Here is a 27,300-nt window from a genome sequence, read left to right as displayed (position 1 = left end):
GCATTCTAGCTAGTTGCTCCTCATATGACAAATCTTGCAATTCTGTTATCATCTTTGTTGCTGCTCTCTGTTTTCCTTCCAACTTTCTTATGTGCTTTTTTTCATGTGGTGACCAAATTACCGCTGCGTATTCTAATCTTGGATGTATCATTGTGGTGATTATTTTCATCATTTCTATATCCAGATAAGCAAAGGCAACTCTTATGTTTCTTAGGCTGAGAGTTTCACCTGTTACCTTGTTAATATGTTTTTCTGATGATAAATTCTCTGAGAAAATTACTCCCAGATCTTTTTCTCTTGTTATCTTATTTATTGTTTCATCTACCATCTTATAGTTATAGCTACACCTTCTGTTTCTTTTTCCAAATTCCATCTTTTTACACTTACCAGAGTTAAATTCCATTTGCCATCTGTTACTCCACTCCCACACCTTGTCTATATCTCTTTGTAATTCTTCACAATCTTCCATTCCCTTCACTCTTCTCATAAGTTTTGCATCATCAGCAAAAAGACTCACATAGCTGGATACATTCTCCACCATATCATTTATATACACCACAAACATTATTGGTGCCAACACTGACCCTTGAGGGACCCCACTTAATACTGGGCGCCACACTGATGCCTGGTCCCTAATTACTGTTCGCATCTCTCTGTTTTTAAGGAAATCGTCTATCCATTTCAGCACATTTTTTCCATTTACACCACCTATCTTTTCCAGCTTCCACAACAGTCTATTATGTGGCACTTTATCAAAAGCTTTTCTTAAATCTAGATAAATACAGTCTGCCCAACCATCTCTCTCCTGTATGATATCAATCACTCTTGAATAATAGCATAATAAATTAGTGACACAAGATCCCTCTTTTCTAAAGCCAAATTGACAAGTTGTGAGAATGTCCTTATCTTCCAAAAACTTGATCCATTTGTTTTTTATTATCCTTTCACATATTTTTGCAACCACACTCGTCAGCAAAACCAGTCTATAATTTAGTGGGTCTTGTGTGTCTCCTTTAAATATGGGTACGATGTTTGCCCTTTTCCAATCCTGTGGAACCATTCCTTCATTAATAGAGGTACATACGATGGTATGTAATTTATCACTAAGCTGGTTACTGCATTCTTTTATTACCCATCCTGATACTCCATCCAGTCCTGTGGCCTTTCTTACTTCTAATGTTTTGATGATTTCATCAACTTCCTCTTTTGTTACTTGAAATTCCTCTATTTTTTCATCTTCAGGTGTGCACAATGGCCTTATAAATTCCTTTTTCTTTGTAAAAACTTCCTTAAAGCTCCTATCATCACTTCTGCCATCTCTTTTGGGTCTTCATAAACCACTCCATCTACCATTAGCTTTCCTAGACTCACTTTGCTTTTCAGTTTACCATTCACATATCTATAGAAGAGTTTCGACTCATGTTTATACCTGTCTATTATATCTTTTTCAAACTGTCTTTGTTCATCCCTCAGAATCTTCACGTAATCATTCCTTGCTTGTTTGTAATTATTCCACAGGTTAATTCTTTTACTTTTCCTCCATTTTTTCCATGCATCCTCTTTCGTCCTTCTTGCTGCTTCACATCTTTTATCAAACCACTCTTTTTTACCAGCTATTACTGTCTGCTTTTTAGGCACAAACTTTTCTTCACCTTCTTTATATATTTTAAGAAATTCATTCCACTTCTCTTGGACCTCTGTAGCCTTATGGAATCTAGCCCATCTCTCCTCTTGAAAAAAACTTCATGTTATCAAAGTCTGCCTTACAGTAGTTTAATCTCCTAGCATGGTGTTCTTCATTCCTTTGATTCTCTATTTCCTCATTTATATTGAATTCTATGGTAGCATGATCACTTTTGGCTAATGGACACCCTATGTGAACATTCTCAATTCCTTCTGGTTTCTTACTAAATAACAAATCTAGTCTTGATGTTTCTCCATCTTTTCCAAATCTTGTATCTCCTTTTATCCATTGAGTTAATATGTTATCCATTGCCAGCTGTAATAATTTATTTCCCCAAGATGATTCTGTTCCCTCTGTGTACCACTGTTCCCAACACACCTCCTTACAGTTAAAGTCTCCCATCATGATCAATTTATCACCCTGTAGCACTTTCTCTGTCCAGTTCACTGTGTCTTTTATCATTATTTCATATTCTTCATTTGACCAGGCATTGGTTTTTGGTGGTATGTACATCACTATGTATTGCCTCTTTTTACCTTGTGTATTTTCTACTCCAATTTTTATTGCCTCAGCTAATCTGTTGCCCTATTCTATTTCAACCACCTTTAAGCTTTTCTTGATGAGAAACATCACTCCTCTTTCTTATATGTTCTATTTCTTTTCCATAAATTGTATTGATTTTGCCCAATGTTCTTTACCTCTAGCTCATCATATAATTTTGTTTCTGTGATGCCCATTATATCAGGACTTTTCTCATTTAAATAAAACATTTAATTCCCGTAATTGCGAGATGAGTCCACTAATATTTGTGTAAGCTACCTTCAAAATGCCCTTTTTTCTCCTTAGCTTGTTTCCCTGTTCTCCCTCCTGGTCAGGTACCATTTCCTTACTTTCATGTCCAACACCCTCCAATAGAATATCTCCTGCTCTTCTGATCTCTCCTCGTTTTTTGCCTTTACTTCCTTCCTTATTTTAATTAGCTCTTTTCTTTCCTTTTCATTTAAGTCTCTTCTCAGCCATATGTTTTTTATTACCTCATCTTTAGCTAATCTCCAAGCCCCTGTCAGAGCCTACTCAGCTTCCTTCTATGATGTAAATTTTATTCTTATGGGTCTGTGCCCTTCACCTGTAAATTTCCCAACTCTGTGGTATTCTTCCACTTCATCAACCAGTATCTTCCCTCCTCTTGTACCTCTCCCACCACTTTGTTTACTATCTCTTTCAGCTCTTTCTCTCTTACTGCTTTGTTGATTTCCTTAATTTCCTTAACCCCAAAGACAATTATATATTTCTTTTTGTCAACTGTGTGTGTGTGTGTGTGTGTGTGTGTGTGTGTGTGTGTGTGTGTGTGTTTGCATGTGATTTGGTGAAGAATTATCAGTTTCTCTCTCTCTCTCTCTCTCTCTCTCTCTCTCTCTCTCTCTCTCTCTCTCTCTCTCTCTCTCTCTCTCTCTCTCTCTCTCTCTCTCTCTCTCTCTCTCTCTCTCTCTCTCTCTCTCTCTCTCTCTCTCTCTCTCTCTCTCTCTCTCTCTCTCTCTCTCTCTCTCTCTCTCTCTCTCTCTCTCTCTCTCTCGTGTGTGTGTTTGCATGTGATTTGTAGAAGAATCAGTTCTCTCTCTCTCTCTCTCTCTCTCTCTCTCTCTCTCTCTCTCTCTCTCTCTCTCTCTCTCTCTCTCTCTCTCTCTCTCTCTCTCTCTCTCTCTCTCTCTCTCTCTCTCTCTCTCTCTCTCTCTCTCTCTCTCTCTCTCTCATCTCAGAAAGGATGGTGATAAAATAAGATAATCTTTGGTGTACACACACACACACACACACACACACACACACACACACACACACACACACACACACACACACACACACACACACACACACAGTCATTTTTCTTTTAAATGAAACTTTATAATATTGATGTGAAATGTGAAATATTCAGTAACATGTGAAATTGATTCAGAAATCTAATGGTGTATAATACAAACTAATTAAGTGATTACTCTTGGCAAGAAAGGATATCATATAAGAGATTGTGGATGATGCATTTCAAAGTTGGTGTGTGTGTGGCTGATACCCTGGGTACTGGGCCTGGAGCAGTTTGAATCTCCCAGGCTGAATGGGTTAAAATTTTGTTTCCTGTCCTTACTGAAATATTTCTTGCATTAAAGTTTTATCATCCCTTCTTTCTGTTTATTTAACTTTTTGTTTAGTTATTTATCTCACTTATGTAAATAATCTGTATCTCCCTTTGGTGGACTTGTGTAGCTTTTCTTTGTGGTATGTGTGGTCTGTCACTTCTTAACTTGGGCAATAATGTCTTGGATGTATTATAATTCTTATGTATCTTTTTTATATTATATTGTCTCAGAGACATTGGACTTATAGGACGGTTGATGGATGGACATGGTTGGAAACTTGATCTTTTTAGCATGAATTTTTCCTCTCAAAACAAGGAAAATACCTCAATAGATGATGAATGAGTGTTGCTACACATCCAATACGGAATACCCATTATAATGCTGGTATAATGGGTGGTCATATATCCAGATCATTCCAAACTTCTATTGCTGTATGTGGAGAGCTGTATTTCTTGATGTCTTTTTAGTTAATTTCTGTGACCTCTCAAGTATGTGTTTGTGTGTGTGCATGGATTCATGTGAGTGCATTTGCTCAGTGTCAGGAGGTTACTAAAGTGTGATTTTTTTTTTTTTTTGTGAAAGGCAAATCATGGAAATATTTAAAAAGATACTCAGTTGTGCAAAACCTGACATAACAAAATTTGGTGCAGTTCTGTAGATGATCCATCCACTGTGTATTTCAGTTTTCTTTCTGGATACCTGTAGGTCTGGAAATACTTTAAGGCTTTGAAGATAGTAGAGGTTTCATTGGTGGCCTGTTATTTCTCACAATTTGCAGTTTTTTTTTTTTTATTCATGATGCACATTTTCATTATAATTTTTCTCATGCTATATTTACTGAAGATGAGGAAAGCTACTCTCTTTGTTATTTCTATCACAGATTCCCTCGCGCTGGCCTGGCCAATGCAGAATCCACCTTACGACTCCTTGAAGTAGAGATAGGAACTGCTGGGGAACTTTGTGTCACCACACGCCATCTACGTCACGATCTCAAGCAACTAGCACCATGGCACGAGTACTTGGTACGGGTTGGATGGGTACCTAATGGGCAACAGTGAGTATTTACATTTGATGTAAAAAATTCTCTGCCTGTAAATCTCAACCAGAAATTACAGATTTACAGTAATTATAGTAAATATACAGTCTTGCTCATAGAGAAGCATTAGTATGGGACTGGGCAGGCAATGTTTTTTTCGCTCTTGGTCACAACCTGCCACCCTCCAAAATCTCATATTTCCTCCTTTATTAATCATTCTCACACTGCTTCTTGCATGACCTCTCCTTGTTATTTCCACATCTTTTTTCTGCTTCCTCCTTCCATTTTTTTCTCTCACTTTTATTTCTTCTGAAGTGCACACACACACACACACACACACACACACACACACACACACACACACACACACACACACACACACACACACACACACACACACACACACACACACACACACACACACACACACACACACACCAGTAGACACCTGCCGAAACGATAATTACTCCCAGTGAGGTCTAAAGCACTGTTCAGGGGGTGCTGTGAACTTATCATTAAACCCAGCTGTGACCTCACTGAACGTTTCCCTTTGTGTCTCACAACACAAGGGGGTAGTCACAGCCTGCCCTCTAAAGACAACTCTCTTCCTCCACACAAAACTACAAGCACCTAATAACACACACACCCTTCACTCCAAAAATTTTAAAATCATGGCGACTCCTACACCAGCCTCGGAGTCCCCATCTGGGGAGGGGACCATAAATGTCCCCAGGTCGGACTGCCTTTCCGTCGACGACCCTAAGTGTCTTGACACCCCCCTCAACTTTTTCTTCATTAACTTCTGCAACATTCGCGGTCTAAGATCTAATTTTCAATCTGTAGAACACCACCTCTCCTCTTCTAAACCTCATCTTCTTTTCCTCACTGAAACTCAGGTGTCTGAGGCAACTGACAGTAGCCCCTTTTCTGTTCCCTCCTACTTTCTCTATCCTCATTTTCGATCCAAAGCTGGATGCTGCGTTTATGTGCGCAATGACTTAACCTGCTCTCGTGCCCACGCTCTTGAATCTTCCGAGTTTTCCACCATCTGGCTACGACTACAGAGTCATTCTCATACTAAATTTATCTGTGCTGTATACCTCTCTCCTAACTCCTCTGACTATAAGAAATTCTTTGACTACTTAACTTCCAAAGTGGAGCACATTCTGACCCTCTTCCCTTTTGCAGAGATCTCCATTCTTGGAGACTTCAATGTTCACCACCAGCTTTGGCTTTCCTCTCCCTTCACTGACCATCCTGGTGAACTAGCCTACAACTTTGCTATCCTCCATGACCTAGAGCAATTGGTGCAACACCCTACTCGTATTCCTGACCGTCTTGGAGATACGCCCAACATTCTTGACCTTTTCCTGACCTCTAATCCTTCTGCTTATGCTGTCACCCTTTCTTCTCCGTTGGGCTCCTCCGATCACAATCTCATATCTTTATCTTGTCCTATCACTCCAATCCCTCCTCAGGATCCCCCTAAGCGAAGGTGCCTCTGGCGTTTTGCCTCTGCTAGTTGGGGGGACCTGAGGCGGTATTTTGCTGATTTTCCTTGGAATGACTACTGCTTCCGTGTCAGAGACCCGTCTTTGTGTGCTGAGCGCATAACAGAGGTGATAGTGTCTGGCATGGAGGCGTACATTCCTCACTCTTTTTCTCGTCCTAAACCTTCTAAACCTTGGTTTAACACAGCTTGTTCTCGTGCTATACATGATAGAGAGGTGGCCCACAAAAGGTACTTAAGCCTTCCTTCACCAGAATCTCATGCACTTTATATTTCTGCCCGGAACCATGCCAAGTCTGTTCTCCAACTAGCCAAAAACTCCTTCATTAACAGAAAATGTCAAAACCTTTCAAGATCTAACTCCCCTCGTGATTTCTGGCATCTAGCCAAAAATATCTCCAATAACTTTGCTTCTTCTTCTTTCCCTCCTCTACTTCAACCAGATGGCACCACTGCTATCACATCTATTTCTAAAGCTGAACTCTTTGCTCAAACCTTTGCTAAAAACTCTACCTTGGACGATTCTGGGCTTGTTCCTCCCTCTCCTCCACCCTCTGACTACTTCATGCCTCGTATTAAAATTCTTCGTAATGATGTTTTCCATGCCCTCGCTGGCCTAAACCCTCAGAAGGCTTATGGACCTGATGGGGTCCCTCCTATTGTTCTCCGAAACTGTGCCTCCGTGCTTGCACCTTGCCTAGTCAAACTCTTTCAGCTCTGTCTGTCAACATCTACCTTTCCTTCTTGCTGGAAGTTTGCCTACATTCAACCTGTTCCTAAAAAGGGTGACCGCTCTAATCCCTCAAACTACCGTCCTATTGCTTTAATTTCCTGCTTATCTAAAGTTTTTGAATCTATCCTCAACAGGAAGATTCTTAAACATCTATCACTTCACAACCTTCTATCTGATCGCCAGTATGGGTTCCGTCAAGGCCGCTCGACTGGTGATCTTCTGGCTTTCCTTACTGAGTCTTGGTCATCCTCTTTTAGAGACTTTGGTGAAACTTTTGCTGTTGCCTTGGACATATCAAAAGCCTTTGATAGAGTCTGGCACAAAGCTTTGATTTCCAAACTACCCTCCTACGGTTTCTATCCTTCTCTCTGTAACTTCATCTCAAGTTTCCTTTCTGACCGTTCTATTGCTGCTGTGGTAGACGGTCACTGTTCTTCTCCTAAATCTATTAACAGTGGTGTTCCTCAGGGTTCTGTCCTGTCACCCACTCTCTTCTTATTATTCATTAATGATCTTCTAAAACAAACTTCTTGTCCTATCCACTCCTATGCTGATGATACCACCCTGCACTTTTCCACGTCTTTTCATAGACGTCCAACCCTTCAGGAGGTAAACATATCACGCAGGGAAGCCACAGAACGCCTGACTTCTGATCTTTCTAAAATTTCTGATTGGGGCAGAGCAAACTTGGTATTGTTCAATGCCTCAAAAACTCAATTCCTCCATCTATCAACTCGACACAATCTTCCAGACAACTATCCCCTCTTCTTCAATGACACTCAACTATCCCCCTCTTCTACACTGAACATCCTCGGTCTGTCCTTTACTTATAATCTGAACTGGAAACTTCACATCTCATCTCTAGCTAAAACAGCTTCCATGAAGTTAGGTGTTCTGAGACGTCTCCGCCAGTTTTTCTCACCCCCGCAGCTGCTAACTCTGTACAAGGGCCTTATCCGTCCATGTATGGAGTATGCTTCACATGTCTGGGGGGGTTCCACTCATACTGCTGTTCTAGACAGGGTGGAATCAAAAGCTTTTCGTCTCATCAACTCCTCTCCTCTAACTGACTGTCTTCAGCCTCTCTCTCACCGCCGCAATGTTGCATCTCTAGCTGTCTTCTACCGCTATTTTCATGCTAACTGCTCTTCTGATCTTGCTAACTGCATGCCTCCCCTCCTTCCGCGGCCTCGCTGCACAAGACTTTCTTCTTTCTCTCACTCCTATTCTGTCCACCTCTCTAACGCAAGAGTTAACCAGTATTCTCAATCATTCATCCCTTTCTCTGGTAAACTCTGGAACTCCTTGCCTGCTTCTGTATTTCCACCTTCCTATGACTTGAATTCCTTCAAGAGGGAGGTTTCAAGACACTTATCCACCAATTTTTGACCACTGCTTTGACCCTTTTAGGGACTGGCATTTCAGTGGGCATTTTTTTTATTAGATTTTTGTTGCCCTTGGCCAGTATCCTTCCTACATAAAAAAAAAAAAAAAAAAAAAAAAAAAAACACACACACACACACACACACACACACACACACACACACACACACACACACACACACACACACACACACTGTCCATGTCCCTCCCTCTCTTACAGCTGTGAAGAGGCACAGCTGTAAGAGAGGGAGGGACATGGACAGTGGCATACACTAATGTGGATGGTTTAGTTTTAGTGATGGATGAAGTGAATGAATTTATAAAAGCAAATGAACCAGACATCATGGCAATGGTAGAAACTAAACTAAGAGATTCAGAAACACCAAATTTAGGAGGGGGAAAGTGTAACAGATGTGGAAAAGGAGGTGAAGTGATGATGCTTGGTAAAAAGGGTATCAGGGTGGAGAGTGTGGAAAAGGCAGAAGGCTTGCTGGAAGGCCTACACTTACAACTAATAAATGGAAGAAGAGGATTACGATCATCAATATTTATGAAGAGGGAGTGAAAAGATATGTACCAAAAGTATAGACAAAGAGAAGATATAACAATGAATGTTATAATAGAAGATGTGAAATAGATAGGGAGGAGAGGGAAATGGCATGGAATAGATGGCGGAGGAAAAATACGCAGGAGCTATGGCAAAACTACATAAGTACAAGAAATGAATATGTAAGGGTTATTAGAGAAGAAAGGAAAAAATATGAGAAAGATGTTATGGACAAATGCAAAGAGGAGCCAGAACTATTCTTCAGATATGTGAACAGCAAAATGAAAAATAAAGAAGGAATAAGCAGATTGAAGGTGAATGGTCAAATGTGTGAGGATCCGGCTGAATTGGCAGAGATAATGAACAGGAGTTTTCAATCAGTATTCACAAAAGAGAAAACATTTGTGTGGCAGAGTGAGATGAGTGAGAAAATGGGTCTGGGGGAAATCCAAGTTACTGAAGAGGATGTCCAGAAACAGGTGGAGGGACTAGACGTTAGGAAGGCCCCTGGACCTGATGGAGTGTCAGGATGGATGCAATCAGCAGTTGACATGGGTAATACATAATATTATTGAAAGCTCCCTAATTGAAAGCAGAGTCCCAATTGAATGGAAGAGAGCCAACACAGTGCCAGTCTTCAAAGGTGGTATTAAAGAGGAGCCCTTAAACTATAGACCTGTGTCTCTAACAAGTGTGGTGTGCAAAATGTGTGAAAGATTGGTGAAGGATAAATGGATGCAGTACCTAGAAGGAAATGAAGTGATAATAAAGTAACAATTTAGATTTAGGAGAGGGAGATCCTGTGTTACAAACTTACTGAGTTTTTATTCTAGAGTGGTGGTTATAATGCAAGAAAGAGATGGATGGGCAGATTGTGTTTATTTAGACCTGAAGAAGGCCTTTGATAAAGTGCCACACAGGAAATGGTTGTGGAAGTTGAAGCATAAAGGTGGGCTAAGGGCGGGCCTGGTGAGATGGATGGAAAATTTCTTGACAAACAGAGAAATGAGAACGGTGGTAAAAGATAAAAAATCATCATAGAGGGAAGTCATAAGTGGAGTAACCCAAGGGTCAGTACTTGTACCAATCATGTTTGCAGTCTATATAAATGATATGACGGAGAGTGTGAACAGCTACATGAGCCTTTTTGCGGATGATGCAAAGTTGCTAAAGAAAGTTGAGAGTACAGAGGACTGTGGAACGTTACAAGAAGACCTGAACAAGATATCAGAGTGGAGTTATAGATGGGAAATGGAATGTAATTTAAAGAAGTGTAAGGTAATAGATTTTGGAAAAAGTACAAGAAGAGTAAAAGGAAATTATGTGTTGAATGGTGTAAGGTTTAGTGGAGCAGAAGAGGAAAAGGATGTCAGTGTTACAGTGACTGGGAACCTGACCTCGGAGAGACACATTAGCAAAATTACAGGAGAAACCTATAACTTGTTGAGAAGAATAAGGCAGGCCTTTGCATGTATGGATGAAGAGATGGTCAGGAAGATGATCGTGTCACTGATAAGACCTAGACTAGAATATGCAGCAGTAGTGTGGTTGCCATACAAGATATAAGGAAGTTGGAGAGAGTTCAGAGAGCAGCTACGAAGATGGTACCAAGTATCAAGGACTTGTCATATGAAGAGGGACTGGAAAGGCTACATCTACCAACATTGGAAAAGAGGAGAGAAAGGGGAGACTTGATTGCGATATATAAAGCATATGAGGGAGTAGAGGAGGTGGACCGGAGCGATTTAATGGTGCAGGATACATGGGACACTAGAAGACATGGGAAGAGGCTGAAGAGGAGTGCTTGTAGAAGAGACGTCAAAGAGTATAGTTTCCCATTTAGAAGTATTGATGTATGGAACAGTCTGGATGAGGAGATAGTAAATGCAGAAAGTATACATGGATTAAAGGCTAAGTTGGAAATTAAAAGATATGGAGATGGGACAGCACGAGCATAGCTCTTTTCCCATAAAGCACAACTAGGTAAGTAAATAGGTAAATACACACACACACACACACACACACACACACACACACACACACTATCATAAGTTTGCAGTCAAGCTTGCATCATCTTGTTACCAAAATAGATATCCTGATGACTGAAAAACATGTTACCTCAGTCACTAAATCTTTCAATTATCAGTCACTCAAAGCACAAAACAGAAATCACTGCTATCCCCATCTTCCTATACAGTTCATTGTCATCTTACAGCCGCAGTCGATTATGACTGTGGTTGTAAATTTTATCTGGACACAGTTATGGTCAGATATGACAGTCTGATTGTAAGTTGACCTATGCAGTAATTAATGTACAATAATCTTGCCATTATATGGATATTAAAAAACCAAACTCATCAATATCTAACCATAACTGTGTCCGGACACACGTCTGCTTATTTATTCGGACATGAATACATGTATATATATGCACTGGCATGATCTATCAGGGCAGTGCTGTGCCATAGATGTGGCAGTGCTGCAGTAATGTGATGCCTCATTATTTGTTTGTTTTCACAATGCCATGGTACAATGGTGCCACTGCATAGTGAGACACCTCTCGTTTGTGATTTTGTGCAATATGCAATGTCAGATATGTAAACATCTTTCTCTTAAAGATAGATTCAAGAGGTTGAAAGTTTGGAGAGTTAGAGTGCTCACCCTTTTCTGTAACTTAATAAATTTAGGCAAACTTCCTGTAGGAAGGACAGGTGGATATTGAAAGACAGAGTTGATATAGTTTAATGAGACAATAGTAAAATACAAAAGTATTGGGAGGTAAACTTCCCTATCAAAAACTTCTATTAAACATGATGTTACATTTAGTTGAAGAATAAGATTGGCGAGAGGCTAGAATGACTATTTGCCATCTTACTTTTGGCATTGAAGGTTCTTTGCTGCACTTTCTACTTACTTTTACTTTCACTTTTTATCCATGAGCTGGCAAATTAGAGTAGTAAAGTTTGTCACTCATTCTGCTGTCAGGCACCAGAAATGTTTTATTAAGTACAGTTTATGTGAAGAATTACTGTTGGTGTATTTTTGTGATTTGAGAGGATTTTCAATTGATGTGTCAGATGTATATGGAAATTTGCCATTCATGATCACCTGTACCTCCTAGTTCCATAAGTATAGGAAGTGTGTAATGTAGTTTGGTGTGCATGGGAAATTTGGACTTCCTCTTATGATTTTTATCTAAAGTGAAGGAAGTGCTGGATCATCTGATGCTATTAAATAATTTGTGTATCAGTGGTTTTAGTGGTCAGCACAGTTAACCAAAAGGTTCTGGGTTTGAATACTGGGCTGTGCAGAGACAGAATGGTCTGTGTTCTTTTACATAGTAGCTCTGTCTACCTATCAGTGAATAAATATGGCATTGTGACCTGGCAGGAGTGAAAGGTTAGGAATTCTGGCCTTGTGTGTGCATGTTATGAATGTGAGTGTATGTTCTGTCATGAAGGGACCAGATATGGTCAACTCCACACCATGAAGGATAAACAAGTCGAGAAAAAATGCAAAATAAAAAATGTATTTGGGAAACTTCATCATCACTCCTTTGAAATGTATGATTCTATAATTCTATTCTGTGTTTGTATGGATCAGCTTTTATCACATATTGACAGCTCTCCAGTTTCATGATTTGGTTATTTATTCATTTTTACTTTTTCACATGCCCAGAACTTGAACAAAAAAAAACTTAAGAGTATGTAATGAAAGATGAATTTTCAAAAGAAAGGCCAGTTTAGTGTTGCAGCTATGTATTCATTTCCTTAAAGAGATAGTCATAGCAAGGTGACTGGAGAATCACTCTGGAATGATAATTATTAAGGGATAAAAACATCCACACTTATAGATATATACTTTCTGTAACTACTGTCCTCTGTTATCTATCATCAGAAGACTGTGGATAGTATGTGGTTACTAAAACTTTTCAGAATATATGTTGTTCTCTAATCTGGTGGCAGTTTCCTTATTGAATATGATACTTGATGGATCTTGGTAGGTGAGAGGACTTAACCCTTTTACTCCTATTTGGTACAACTTTCCTCAATTACTAATTATTCTAAGACATTTTTGCTTGTTCTACAGCAACCTCCAATCTTTAAGCTGGGTAGAAATTGCAAAATCTATTCTTTTTAATCACCTTTTTTCTTATTGATGCTTATAAAGATTCAATGCATTACTTCTGATGCTGTTAATTGTTTCATATCATGGTGAAAGGATTAAGATCGAGAAAAGTCTCTAAACATAAGGAAGGGCAGTATATTACTCAACTTAGCATAATTACATAATGTGTCTGTCCTGGTAATGAGGTGTTACAAGTTGAATCTGCTCATGGTCTTGTGTCTGAAGATTTTTCTCGTATGAATTTTTTTTTTTTTTTGGGGGGGGTGTCAGGCAGCCACTGTAAAAGAGAAGTGTTGCATAATCTATTTCTAAGCCTAAATTCTATTTTTGGTATTGAAAATATTTATGCTATCTTTTTTTTTTCATCACTCAAGTATGCATACTATATTGGTCAGGAATATTGGTCTGTAATTTAGATGATTGAGTCCTATATCCTGTTTGTTCTCTTTCTATATAACAGCACGATATGTGCCTCATATGATCCTCAGCTATATCTTTCAGCTAAAAAAAATTAATTTTGGTCTTGTCTATTTTGTACATTCTTGGAATTCATCCCTCCATATCAACTGGTCCTATTGTCTTCCTCATATCCATCTCTTTTACTTCTTTCAGTATTATCATCACTCTCTTTTTCCTTTTCAACAGGATATGGTGTCAGTTGTTGGACAGGAGACAACAGAAGTTGGAGCTTATTCTGCTCTCCTTGTCTTCTTTCACGGGGATCAACTCATCTCCCTCCACCTCTACTACCAATAGTGCCACTACAATCTCCACAACTACTATGACCACTACCACCTCTACTACAACTACCACTGCAACCACCCAATCAGCTCCTCACATGGCCCCTCATCTGATGATTTCTCAACACTCCAATACATGGATTGATGTTAGTATACATTGTTCACCATAGTTTACTTATATATAAAATTCTATATCAATCATAAAAGTAAGAGGATTATATGGTGCAGTAGTGTGAGGCGTGATCAAAAGTTCTGAAATAGCTTCTGTTGTAAATTATTAATTAAATTGTAGCTTTGTGAGTGCAGTGGGAACAAACAGTAACTTGTGTGTGTGAATAAATAATCAAATAATGAAAATTGGAGAGCTGTCAATATATGATAAAAAGCTAAGCTTGTAAACATAAAATCTACTTTTCAAAAGAATGATGAAACAGTTTCCCATATACAGATTTTATTTTCTGTTTTCTCTCAACTTGTTTATCCCCTATTGTGTGGAGTGGATAATTTCTGGTCCTTTCACGGTAGCAGCTACACTCATAATGGTAGGATTCCTAACCTTTCACTTGCCAGAAATGCAATCTTGGAAAGCCAGCACAGAGTCGCTCACTCCTTGTTTTTACTTGTTATGGGATACTTGTAACAATAATGAGTTTTACTGACAAGAGTGCCACTGTGTTTAAATATCTTGTTTCAATACATATGTATTGTGAAAAGTTTGAGATTACATCTTTCGTGCGCACACAACACAATGGACATGTCATGTTTGCTCTCAGGCTGGCTTCTCCTTTCATCTGGGTGCTTTTGAAATTTCATAAATCAAGAATTTCAGGCATGTGGCCTGACACCACAATGTGTGATGCATATCATTAATGAAATGATATTTTACTTAAGTAGTTACAACTGTGATAAGAAATAATACAGATATAATGGCAGTCTGGTAATTAAATAATTGATTAATGTATATATAAGGATAAATGAAAATTGTAATAAATGATTGTGATGACTAAGCAGTTATGATGTCCATGATAATGAATGAGTGGATAAATTTGATTGCACCATCCTGTGATCATATTGGTGCAGGCATTTCCTATGTATTGTTAACCTAATGATACAGGGGATCCCCACCCACATGTGGTTACATTCTCAATCATTTTGATGACTTTATTAGATTAGACTCTTCAGGTTCTTTAGAACTTTTTTCTGAAGAGTGTTTCTTTTTTCATATTTTGTGTTTTGCTGTTGTTTCACTAATTTTCTTGGTAGATGTACATCTATGATTCCTAGCCCCCTTGTGTTGTGAGACACAAAGAACAGTGCTTTAGACCTTACTCCCAGTGAGGTCTAAAGCACTGTTCAGGGAGTGCTGTGAACTTATCATTAAACCCAGCTGTGACCTCACTGAACGTTTCCCTTTGTGTCTCACAACACAAGGGGGCAGTCACAGCCTGCCCTTTAAAGACAACTGTCTTCCTCAACACAAAACTACAAGCAATTAATAACACACACACCCTTCATTCAAAAATTTCAAAATCATCATGGCAACTCCTACGCCAGCCTCGGAGTCCCCATCTGGGGAAGGGACCATAAATGTCCCCAGGTCGGACTGCCTTTCTGTCGACGACCCTAAGTGTCTTGACACCCCCCTCAACTTTTTCTTCATTAACCTCTGCAACATTCATGGTCTAAGATCTAATTTTCAATCTGTAGAACATCACCTCTCCTCTTCTAAACCTCATCTTCTTTTCCTCACTAAAATTCAGGTGTCTGAGGCAAATGACAGTAGCCCCTTTTCTGTTCCCTCCTACTTTCTCTATCCTCATTTTCGATCCAAAGCTGGATGTTGCGTTTATGTGCGCAACGCCTTAACCTGCTCTCGTGCCCATGCTCTTGAATCTTTTGAGTTTTCCACCATCTGGCTATGACTACAGAGTCACTCTCAAACTAAATTTATCTGCTGTATACCTGTGCTGTATTCACCTAACTCCTCTGATTATAAGAAATTCTTTGACTACTTAACTTTCAAAGTGAGCACATTCTGACCCTCTTTCCTTTTGCAGAGATCTCCATTCTTGGAGACTTCAATGTTCACCACCAGCTTTGGCTTTCCTCTCCCTTCACTGACCATCCTGGTGAACTAGCCTTCAACTTTGCTATCCTCCATGACCTAGAGCAATTGGTGCAACACCCTACTCGTATTCCTGACCGTCTTGGAGATATGCCCAACATTCTTGACCTTTTCCTGACCTCTATTCCTTCTGTTTATGCTGTCACCTTTCTTCTCCGTTGGGCTCCTCCGATCACAATCTCATATCTTTATCTTGTCCTATCACTCCAATCCCTCCTCAGGATCCCCCTAAGTGAAGGTGCCTCTGGCATTTTGCCTCTGCTAGTTGGGGGGACCTGAGGAGGTATTTTGCTGATTTTCCTTGGAATGACTACTGCTTCCGTGTCAGAGACCTGTCTTTGTGTGCTGAGCGCATAACAGAGGTGATAGTGTCTGGCATGGAGGCGTACATTCCTCACTCTTTTTTTCGACCTAAACCTTCTAAACCTTGGTTTAACACAGCTTGTTCTTGTGCTATACATGATAGAGAAGTGGCCCACAAAAGGTACTTAAACCTTCCATCACCAGAATCTCATGCACTTTATATTTCTGCCCGGAACCATGCCAAGTCTGTTCTCCAACTAGCCAAAAACTCCCTCATTAACAGAAAGTGTCAAAACCTTTCAAGATCTAACTCCTCTTGTGACTTCTGGTATCTAACCAAAAATATCTACAATAACTTTGCTTCTTCTTTCCCTCCTCTATTTCAGCCAGATGCACCACTGCTATCACATCTATTTCTAAAGCTAAACTCCTTGCTCAGACCTTTGCTAAAAAGTTTACCTTGGACGATTCTGGGCTTGTTCCTCCCTCTCCTCCACCCTCTGACTACTTCATGCCACCTATTAAAATTCTTTGCAATGATGTTTTCCATGCCCTCGGATGGGGTCCCTCCCAATGTTCTCTGAAACTGTGCCTCCGTGCTTGCACCTTGCCTAGTCAAACTCTTTCAGCTCTGTCTGTCAACATCTACCTTTCCTTCTTGCTGGAAGTTTGCCTACATTCAGCCTGTTTCTAAAAAGGGTGACCGTTCTAATCACTCAAACTACCGTCCTATTACCTTAATTTCCTGCCTATCTAAAGGTTTTGAATCTATCCTCAACAGGAAGATTCTTAAACATCTATCACTTCACAACCTTCTATCTGATCGCCAGTATGGGTTCCGTCAAGGCCACTCTACTGGTGATCTTCTGGCTTTCCTTACTAAATCTTGGTCATCCTCTTGTAGAGATTTTGGTGAAACTTTTGCTGTTGCCTTGGACATATCAAAAGCTTTTGATAGAGTCTGGCACAAAGCTTTGATTTCCAAACTACCCTCCTATGGCTTCTATCCTTCTCTGTGTAACTTCATCTCAAGTTTCCTTTCTGACCGTTCTATTGCTGCTGTGGTAGATGGTCACTGTTCTCTTAAATCTATTAACAGTGGTGTTCCTCAGGGTTCTGTCCTGTCACCCACTCTCTTTTTATTATTCATTAATGATCTTCTAAACCAAACTTCTTGTCCTATCCACTACTATGCTGATGATATCACCTTGCACTTTTCCCACGTCTTTTCATAGATGTCCAACCCTTCAGGAGGTAAACATTTCACGCAGGGAAGCCACAGAACACTTGACTTCTGATCTTTCTAAAATTTCTGATTGGGGCAGAGCAAACTTGGTATTGTTCAATGCCTCAAAAACTCAATCCCTCCATCTATCAACTCGACACAATCTTCCAGATAACTATCCCTCCTTCTTCAATAACACTCAACTGTCCCCCTCTTCTACACTGAACATCCTTGGTCTGTCCTTTACTTGTAATCTGAACTGGAAACTTCACATCTCATCTGTAGCTAAAACAGCTTCTATGAAGTTAGGCGTTCTGAGACGTCTCCGCCAGTTTTCCTCAACCCCCCAGCTGCTAACTCTGTACAAGGGCCTTATCCGTCCATGTATGGAGTATGCTTCACATGTCTGGGGGTTTCCACTCATAGTGCTCTTCTAGACAGGGTGGAATCAAAAGCTTTTCATCTCATCAACTCCTCTCCTCTAACTGGCTGTCTTCAGGCTCTCTCTCACCGCTGCAATGTTGCATCTCTGGCTGTCTTTTACCGCTATTTTCATGCTAACTGCTCTTCTGATCTTGCTAACTGCATGCCTCCCCTCCTCCCGTGGCCTCGCTGCACAAGACTTTCTTCTTTCTCTCACCCCTATTCTGTCCACCTCTCTAACACAAGAGTTAACCAGTATTCTCAATCATTCATCCCTTTCTCTGGTAAACTCTGGAACTCCCTGCCTGCTTCTGTATTTCTACCTTCCTATGACTTGAATTCCTTCAAGAGGGAGGTTTCAAGACACTTATTCATCAATTTTTGACTACTGCTTTGACCCTTTTATGGAACTGGCATTTCAGTGGGCATTTTTTTTATTGGATTTTTGTTGTCCTTGGCCAGTGTCCTTCCTTCATAAAAAAAAGAAAAAAAGCAGCTCTTTCTTCTTTTCTTCATACTTGTTTACTATATAGTTGTGCATTATCCTTTTGGAATTTTTTTTCACATACTTTTTATCTCTGTTTTTTGCTAGCTGTTCACATTTTTCTCCAAGTGGTAGATCCTATTGACAGTTCACTTACTTTTCTTCATTAATGAATTGCTTCCTCATAAGTTATCTTGTTAGTTCACTGTCATTATCAGCAAACCTGATAAAAGATCTATTTGACATCCCTCCACTCTCAGAAATATTGATTCTAATTATGTTATAATCCAGTTGTAAACTTCTGTGCAATTAGAGACAGGAGAGCTAGGATAGCATAACTCACCAAATAACTTGTCTACAGTGTATGTATTGGCTTCAAGCTTGTGGTGATTCTGTAAGTACAGTGTTTTTTGTTTATTAGCTGAACTAGTGTAAACACATCCATTCTCTGTGGTGATGTAAGTGTAAATGTGTGTGTGTGTGTGTGTGTGTGTGTGTGTGTGTGTGTGTGTGTACATCAGTAAATGGAACTGTACATAGAATTTTATGCATAATACTTCATGATGTGATTATGTTATTTATACTTTAATATTCTCTGATGGTTCAACAGGTGCACAACTTATTGTATTGGTGGACAAGCCAAAGTGATCCCACCCAGCGTATGGTAGTCTGGGCCAGTGAAGAGTCTGGATTCCGTCATCTCTACCTCCTCCTTTACCAGCTATCATCAGATGACCCACCACCTCCTGAGGACCAGGGTAAGGTTCTTTTCTCAGAAATGGTCTCAGTTTGTATTGTTATGTTCAATTTGAAGATGCATTCACAGTATTTTACATTCGAATGAATCAAGTATTGTGGCTTTAGTTCCCTTACCTCGTGTGTAGCATCCTTTCTTTGGTAATATAATCTTTACTGAAATGTAGGTGTGGGTGAGAACTATTAGTAACATTTTAGTTTTTCACTAAAAAATGATTAGTCACCTTAGTATCAGTTATTGACTATGCACATCATCATCCTAATTTTTCACAGGCAGTTGCAATTATTATGTGGATTATAAATAGTTACTGCCTCCACAAAAAATGTTGTTCTAGTTGCCCTTGAAATGAGGGAAAGAGGTGGGTCACCATTATTTACAATTCTGACCTTGTACTTCATAGGACAAAAATCATCATATTCCGGCAACATCTGAGCTTGTAATGCATAGCATGCACACCCACTTACTCATTGCCCTTGTGGATGTTGATAAGAGAGGTTTCATTCTCATTCCTTCCTCATCTGCTGGCAATTCTGTCCCCCCCTTATTTTACCAGCTCCTTTTTCCTTACCAGAGTTTTACAATGGCTCCTGGTAGCTATATTATATAGGAAAAGCCTCGTATTCTTTTTCTTCATAAAGAAAAGTATCTCGGATAGAAATTTCAAGGCATAGTGGCAGGTCAGTAAGGACCATCAAATGCCTCCTCACCAAAGTTTACTGTCTCTCTCCAGTTGCAATACCAGCTTGCAATTCTGCTCCTGGATGTCCACGTAAGACAACTGGGAAGACAGATAAGTTTTTATGATATGAGGTAGACAAGAATTGCATATTTCTGCTATTAAGTTGAAGGAAAGTCATCCTCAATTCTTGGTAGACATTACAGGATTGGGTCCAAAAGCAAGTGAACAGGCCCTCTTGAAAGGCAGCAATAAATTCTCACTTATTGAAAAAGTGAACCAATGTGAGTGTTTTGTGAAGAAATAACCTGACTCTACAGCTGGGATTTAGGAAAAATGTATTTTGGGACAAAAGCAGCTTTAAATGTATCATATCACAACCTAGGACAGTGAGGAAGCCAAGAGAGTCAGAATGATTGTGAAGACCATCAAGCGCATTGATTCTGTAATGGTTAGGAGGCTTTCAATGGGCTAAAGGTAGGAGAGGGTGGTATGTTTTGCCCAAAAACACTCCTATGAATGGAGAACATTATTTAAAAGTACTGGAGGATCATGTAGTGCCTTTTTTCCCCATTCATTAGTGAGGGCACTTTATGCAGGATGCTGTCCCTTTCCATATAGCAAAAAAAAGTGATGAAATTCCTGAATAACAATATTCCAGTCCATGTGTGGCCAGATATTTCACCTGACCTAAATCCTATTAAAAATTTGTGGTGTGAAATGAAAAACAGACCTGCAAATTGCAGTATCAGTTAGTTCAATGCCTCATATCATCCAAGAACTGTGCAAGTTGTAGGTTCTGGATATAGAACCTCACTTTTGAAAAATTTAGCCAGATCCTTGCCCAAAAGACTGCAACTTGTCATCAAGGGAGCAAACTAAATCTTAATGTAGTGATTATTGGCATTATTTGGTCTTGATAACACATATTACTCTCCTTTGCAATGATGCTTCAGGAACCCAGATCAATATTTTAACACATATTACTATCCCCTTGCAGTGATGTTTCAGGGACCCGGATCAATATTTTCTTATGGAGACTATATGTTTTTGTACTCCACAATTACTACAGTCACTTGGTCAAGTCTTCTGTAGGACTGTAATCATTGCACAGATTGTCTTCACAACTTATACCCTGGAGGACTTAAAGGAAGCTTTGCTCTGTCTCTCATTTCTTGTCAACTCTGTTCATTTCACTGTATTTTTGTTGGACGTTAGCACAGCACCACTTCCAGAAGGTAGCCAGCTCACTACCTATAATTTGCTTTTACTGTTTTCTCCATTGCAAGTGGGGAGAAACTGTTAGCATTTTTTTTTTTTTTTTTTGTGATGACTGAGAGCTGCCGGCATCATTACTTAAGTTCCACACATTGGCCTGTTGTATGAGGGTTGATTATAGGACTATGTCTACCTACATTGTGTCCTGTCCTCACTTTTTTTATGCCTTGGAGAGTCATAGTGGACTTGTGGATAATGGCGTAATGCAAAACTGAATGGGACAATGTGATGAGAAGTGATATCAATGAAGAATTGAATGGGAGGAAGGGAACAAGCCATTTATCTATTATTATTTATTTATTTACCAAATGAAACTAACAGCCTTTAGTAAAGGAATGCTGTACAGCTGCAGATTCCATGGCTGATTTGGAAGAATACTACCATGATATTCCTTATGCCTTGTAAAAAGTACCTGAAATGTATGAAGTGAAGGGATGTGGGATTCTCTCCTTTTCTCAAAATGTCTCATCTGTATTATCCCCTCTTAAGAGTAGCTGGTGATAAAATATGGAAATCTTTAGTAATGAACCTTTTGATATACAGTCATACTTCGTGATTCAAATGTCCTTCAATTTGAACAAGCTTGGGGAATAAATTTTGTCCTCTAGTTTGAACGTGGTCCTCCAATTGAACAAACGCCTGTTCAAGCAATGCCACTTGGTCACTGGTCCCTCTTGTGTTTTTCTTCTTATTTATTTACCAAATGAAACTAACAGCCTTTAGTAAGGGAATGCTGTACAGCTGCAGAATCCATGGCTGTCGGAAGAATACTAGTATGATATTCCTTATGCCTTGTAAAAAGTACCTGAAATGTATGAAGTGAAGGGATGTGGAATTCTCTATGTCTCATCTGTATTATCCCCTCTTAAGAGTAGCTGGTGATAAAATATGGAAATCTTTAGTAATGAACCTTTTGATATACAGTCATACCTCATGATTCAAATGCCCTTCAACTTGAACAAGGTTGGAGAATAAATTTTGTCCTCTAGTTTGAACATGGTCCTCCAATTGAGCAAACACCTGTTCAGGCAATGTCACTTGGTCACTGGTCCCTCTTGTGTTTCTCTTCCATTCCTTCTCCTCTTCCCCCTTCCCTCCCTCTCCCATCCCTGCCCATTTCCCATATCCCTCCCCATTTCCTTTCTCCCTCTATCTATCCCACTCACCCTCCTTCCATATCTCTCTCTCTCTCTCTCTCTCTCTCTCTCTCTCTCTCTCTCTCTCTCTCTCTCTCTCTCTCTCTCTCTCTCTCTCTCTCTCTCTCTCTCTCTCTCTCTCTCTCTCTCTCTCTCTCTCTCTCTCTCTCTCTCTCTCTCTTCCACTTCCTTGGCCCATACACTGTCCTTCCCTGTATATCTCTTCCTCTCATTGTTCCTTTCCTCACTCTTCCTCTTTCATCTGGTCTCAAACCTCCCTCCCAGTTGCCTCCCCTCCCCCTTATCTGTCAGAGATCAGGGACAAGGGAATAGTACCTGACTCTCTCCCCTCATTCATTCTGTGTAATTTTCACTTCATTTTTTCTCACTCTTTCTCACTCATATAATTCCATTTTCATTCTCTATCAGCTTTATTCTATTTAGCAATTCTCAGGATTGTTCTTACTTTCACAGAGAGAGAGAGAGAGAGAGAGAGAGAGAGAGAGAGAGAGAGAGAGAGAGAGAGAGAGAGAGAGAGAGAGAGAGAGAGAGAGAGAGAGAGAGAGAGAGAGAGAGAGAGAGAGAGAGAGAAGGATGAATAGATGGAGGGAGGGAAGGAGGAAAAGGGAGGAGAAAGAGAGAGAGAGAGAGAGAGAGAGAGAGAGAGAGAGAGAGAGAGAGAGAGAGAGAGAGAGAGAGAGAGAGAGAGAACAAAATAAAGATTGTGTTTACTACAACAACTGTTTTCAAGACTGAAGATGCTAGGAACTTTTGATGACTCATTATTTCATGGTTGGTGTTTATTTACAATGGTATTTTGTGTAAAAATTTAAGGTCATTGTTTTTGTATCTGATGAATAGGAAGACTGACCTTTTTGTGTTTTTCAGGATAATTCAAATGCTGTTTTATATACAAAAATTTACGGAACTTCATATTTTTTTTCACTATTTTTTTTCTATAATTTAGGTTCCTTTCATTCAATTCTGTGTTTAGTGCACAACATAAACCCATGAAAATGAAAAAATGGGGGATTTTGGGACCTGGAATGGATTAATTCTTTTACCTTAATTTGAATGAGATAAATTGCTTCCCAATTCAGACATTCCCAGTTTGAACAACCCAAAAGAACCAATTAATTTCAAATTACGAGGTACCACTCTACTTTATTTGAAAATCAAGACCACCATATAGATAATGTTTTCTCTCTCTCCCTCTCACTTTTTCTCTCTTTCTCTTTCCATGTAAGAGGCACTGCATAGGTGGTTGTGCTGATAACATTTTCATCATCCTTTATTATGTACTTTTCACTATCATATACTGCTCCTTTTATATTGTTGATTTCACCATTAGTGTACTCACATATTTGGGGATTTTTCCATGTGGCACATAATTTTATTTTAATGTTTAATTCTTGTAGGCTTATATCTCTCAAGCTTTCCGTTTCTTTGGTTTTAGGTTATTTCACTCTTCATATGCAAGGTCACTGCATTTTCCATTCTGATCTCATAATTTGTGGATGAAGTTCAAAAGATAAAATGAGCAGAAAAATACAACACAGAACTTTCCATGTCAAAATTGAGAGATGGTTAGTGGTCATTTTAGTTTTTTCTTCTATATTAATCTTGAATATGATCTTATAGATCAAGATCAAGGATAAGACTCAAGAGATCACTTGAAGTTTGCCATTATCTCTTCCATTGCTACAACTGAGCACTCTCGGAGACCTATAGTACTGTATCACACTCAGAACACCGCAGTGGGCTGGACCAGTATGAGTGATAGGGAGAAGTTTACAAGGAGGCAGTACACTGCCTTAATCACTTAAAAAATTTTAAGGATTACAGTTGATCTTCTTATTGCCATCTTCACTAATTAGCACATTTTTCTTTTAAAAGTTATATAATAAAAATGTGTTTAATGAATTGTCCTTGCTGTGCCATGCTCATTGTGGCAAGGGTGCAGCAGTTGTTTATAGGTTTAGGCAGTCCTCTGAATACAGACTCAATGCCGAGAGTCTCCCATTCTTTGTGGACATCTGTGTCATTGTGCTCTATGGCCAGGTGGCAGGATAGGCCAGACACACAGGGGAAGGATGACAGGCTGGCAGACTCTCAGCATTCCACTTGCTTCATAGCTTCCTCAAGTAAACACAAACAGAGGCTCTCTGGTCACTGGCCTGGTATCAGTCTGGGTCTATTTCACTTTGTTATCTTGTCTAATCTTAGATTTTTTTTTTTCTATGCAAGGAGCTGACAGGGCTAAGAGTGTGAATGATGTGTATGAGTGTGTGGTGCTTTGTCTGGCCCATCTAGTGTGGGATTGCTGGCCTGGTACATAGGTAGATTATTATTATTATTATTATTATTATTATTATTATTATTATTATTATTATTATTATTATTATTATTATTATTATTATTACTGTTGTTCAAGCCTGAGTTTGATCAATGGGGAAGATGGGATATGGGGTCTGAGTCGCCTACTATTTGCTGGTGACTGACTCAGAGGGGAAGTTGAAAAGACTGGTGGAGGAGTTTGGGTGTATTTGAAGGAGGAAGCTGAAAGTGAATGTTGGTAAAAATAGAGTAATCAAGTGATCAAGAGGGATAGGTAGTGAAAAGATGGAGGTAAGATTGAATGGAGAACAACTGGAAGAAGTGGATTTTATTTTTTTTATGTAGGAGGGGCACTAGCTCAGGGCAATAAAACTGTAATAAAAAAAGGCCCACTGAGGTGTTGGTCCCTGAAAAGAGTCAAAAGCAGCGTAAAAAATTACAGGGTAAGTGTCTTGAAACCTCTCTCTTGAAAAAGATTTCAAGTCTTAGTAGGGAGGAAATACAGAAGCAGGAAGGGAGTTCCAGAGTTTATCATTGATTAAGAATACTGGTTAACTCTTGCATTAGAGAGATGGACAGAATAGGGGTGAGAGAAAGAAGAAAGCCTTGTGCAGTAAGGCCACAGGAGGAGGGGAGGCATACAGTTAACAAGATCAGAAGAGCAGTTACCATGAAAATAATGGTAGAGGATAGCAAGAGATGCAACATTTCAGCAATGAGGAAGAGGCTGAAGACAGTCAGTTAGAGGAGTTGATAAGACAAAAAGCATTTGGTTCCACCTTGTTTAAAACAGCAGTATGAGTGTAACTGCTCATTACCCCCTTCATACATGTGAAACATACTCCATACATGGACAGACTAGACTCCTTTACAGAGTTAGCAGCTGGAGGGGTGAGAAAAACTGGCATAGATGACTCAGAGCACCTAATTTCATAGAAGCTGTTTTAGCTTGAGATGAAATGTGAAGTTTCCAGTTTAGAATATAAGTAAAGAACAGACTGAGGAAGTTCAGTGTAGAAGAAGGGGATATCTGAGTGTCACTGAAGAAGAGGTGATAGTTGTTTAGAAGGTTGTGTCAAATTGATAGATGGGAGGAATTGAGTTTTGAGACATTGAACAATACTGAGTTTGCTCTACCCTAATCAGAAATTTTAGATAGATCAGAAGTCAGGCGTCCTGTGGCTTCCCTGCGTGAAATGTTTGCTTCCTGAAGGGTTGGACTTTTAAGAAAAGACATGGAAAAGTGTAGGGTGGTATCATCAACATAGGAATGGATAGGACAAGAAGTTTGGTTTAGGTCATTGATGAATAATAGGAAGAGAGTGGGTGACAGGAAAGAACCCTGAGGAACACCACTGTTAATAGATTTAGGAGAACAGTGACTGTCTACCACAGCAGCAATAGAATGGTAAGAAAGCAAACTTGAGATAAAGTTGGAGAGGAGGATGGAAGCCATTTTAGGGTAGTTTGGAAAATCAAAGATTTGTGCCAGACTCTATCAAAAGGTTGTGATATGTTTAAGGCAACAGCAAAAGTTTCACCAAAAATCTAAAAATGATGACCAAGACTCAGTGAGGAAAGCCAGAAAATCATCAGTAGAGTGGCCTTGATGGAACCCATACTGGTGATCAGGTAGAAGGTTGTGAAATGGTAGATGTTTAAGAATCTTCCTGTTGATGATAGATTAAAAAACTTTAGATAGTCAGGAAATTAAAGCAATAGGACTGGAGTTTGAGGAATTAGAACGGTCATCCTTCTTAGTAACAGACTGAATGTAGGAAAGCTTCCAGCAAGAAGGAAAGCTAGATGTTGATAGAGTTGAAAGAGTTTAACTAGGCATCAGGCATGATGTAAGCATGGAGGCACAGTTTTGGAGAACAATAGGAGGGACTCCATCACGTCCATAAGCTTTCTGAGGGTTTAGGCCAGCGAGGGTATGGAAAACATCACTGTGAAGGATCTTAATGGGTAGCATGAAGTAATCATAGGGTGGAGGAGGGAGGAATAAGCCCTGAATCCAAGGTAGAGTTTTCAGCAAAGATTTGGAAGAAGAGTTCAGCTTTAGAAATGGATAAGATGGCAGTGGTGCCATCAGATTTAAATATAGGAGGGAAAGATGAAGAAGCAAAGTTATTGGAGATATTTTTGGCTAGGTGCCAGAAGTCATGAGAGAGTTATATCTTGCAAGATTTTGACAAATTCTATTAATGAAGGAGTTTTGGCTAGTTGGAGATTAGACAAATATAAAGCACATGAGATTCAGATTATGGAAGGCTCAAGTACCTTTTGTGGGCCACCTCTCTATTATGTATAGTACAAGAACAGGCTGTGTTAAACCAAGGTTTGGAAGGTTTAGGTTGAGAGAAAGAGTGAGAAATGTACACCTCCATGCCAGACACTATCACCTCTGTTATGTGCTCTGCATACAGAGATGGGTCTCTGAGATGGAAGCACCTCTGTTATGTGCTCTGCACACAGAGATGGGTCTCTGAGATGGAAGCAGTTGTCATTCCGAGGAAAAATCAGCATAATACCTCAGGTTCCCCCAATTAGCAGAAGCAAAACACCAGGGGCACCTCCACATTGGGGGATCCTGAGGAGGGATTAGAGTGACTGAAAACAAGATACATATATGAGGTTGTGATTGAAGGCACCCAACAGATGAG

The 27,300-nt window shown here is 39.6% G+C and overlaps 1 protein-coding gene across 5 annotated transcripts in view; it reads left to right on the top strand.

Annotated features, from left to right (window-relative positions):
* Positions 1 to 27,300, top strand: part of LOC135104933 (dipeptidyl peptidase 8-like) — a 282,612-nt gene that overhangs the window by 85,487 nt on the left and 169,825 nt on the right. For all 5 annotated transcript variants that reach the window (XM_064012719.1, XM_064012718.1, XM_064012717.1 and 2 more), the window contains exons 7-9: positions 4,694 to 4,867; positions 13,796 to 14,036; positions 19,061 to 19,208. In XM_064012719.1, coding sequence (XP_063868789.1) covers positions 4,694 to 4,867; positions 13,796 to 14,036; positions 19,061 to 19,208 — 563 coding nt within the window. The remainder of the gene's footprint in view (positions 1 to 4,693; positions 4,868 to 13,795; positions 14,037 to 19,060; positions 19,209 to 27,300) is intronic.

Source organism: Scylla paramamosain, chromosome 11 (genome assembly GCF_035594125.1).
Source record: "Scylla paramamosain isolate STU-SP2022 chromosome 11, ASM3559412v1, whole genome shotgun sequence".
NCBI classification, from domain to species: domain Eukaryota; kingdom Metazoa; phylum Arthropoda; class Malacostraca; order Decapoda; family Portunidae; genus Scylla; species Scylla paramamosain.
This window is presented reverse-complemented; position numbering and strand designations above follow the sequence as displayed.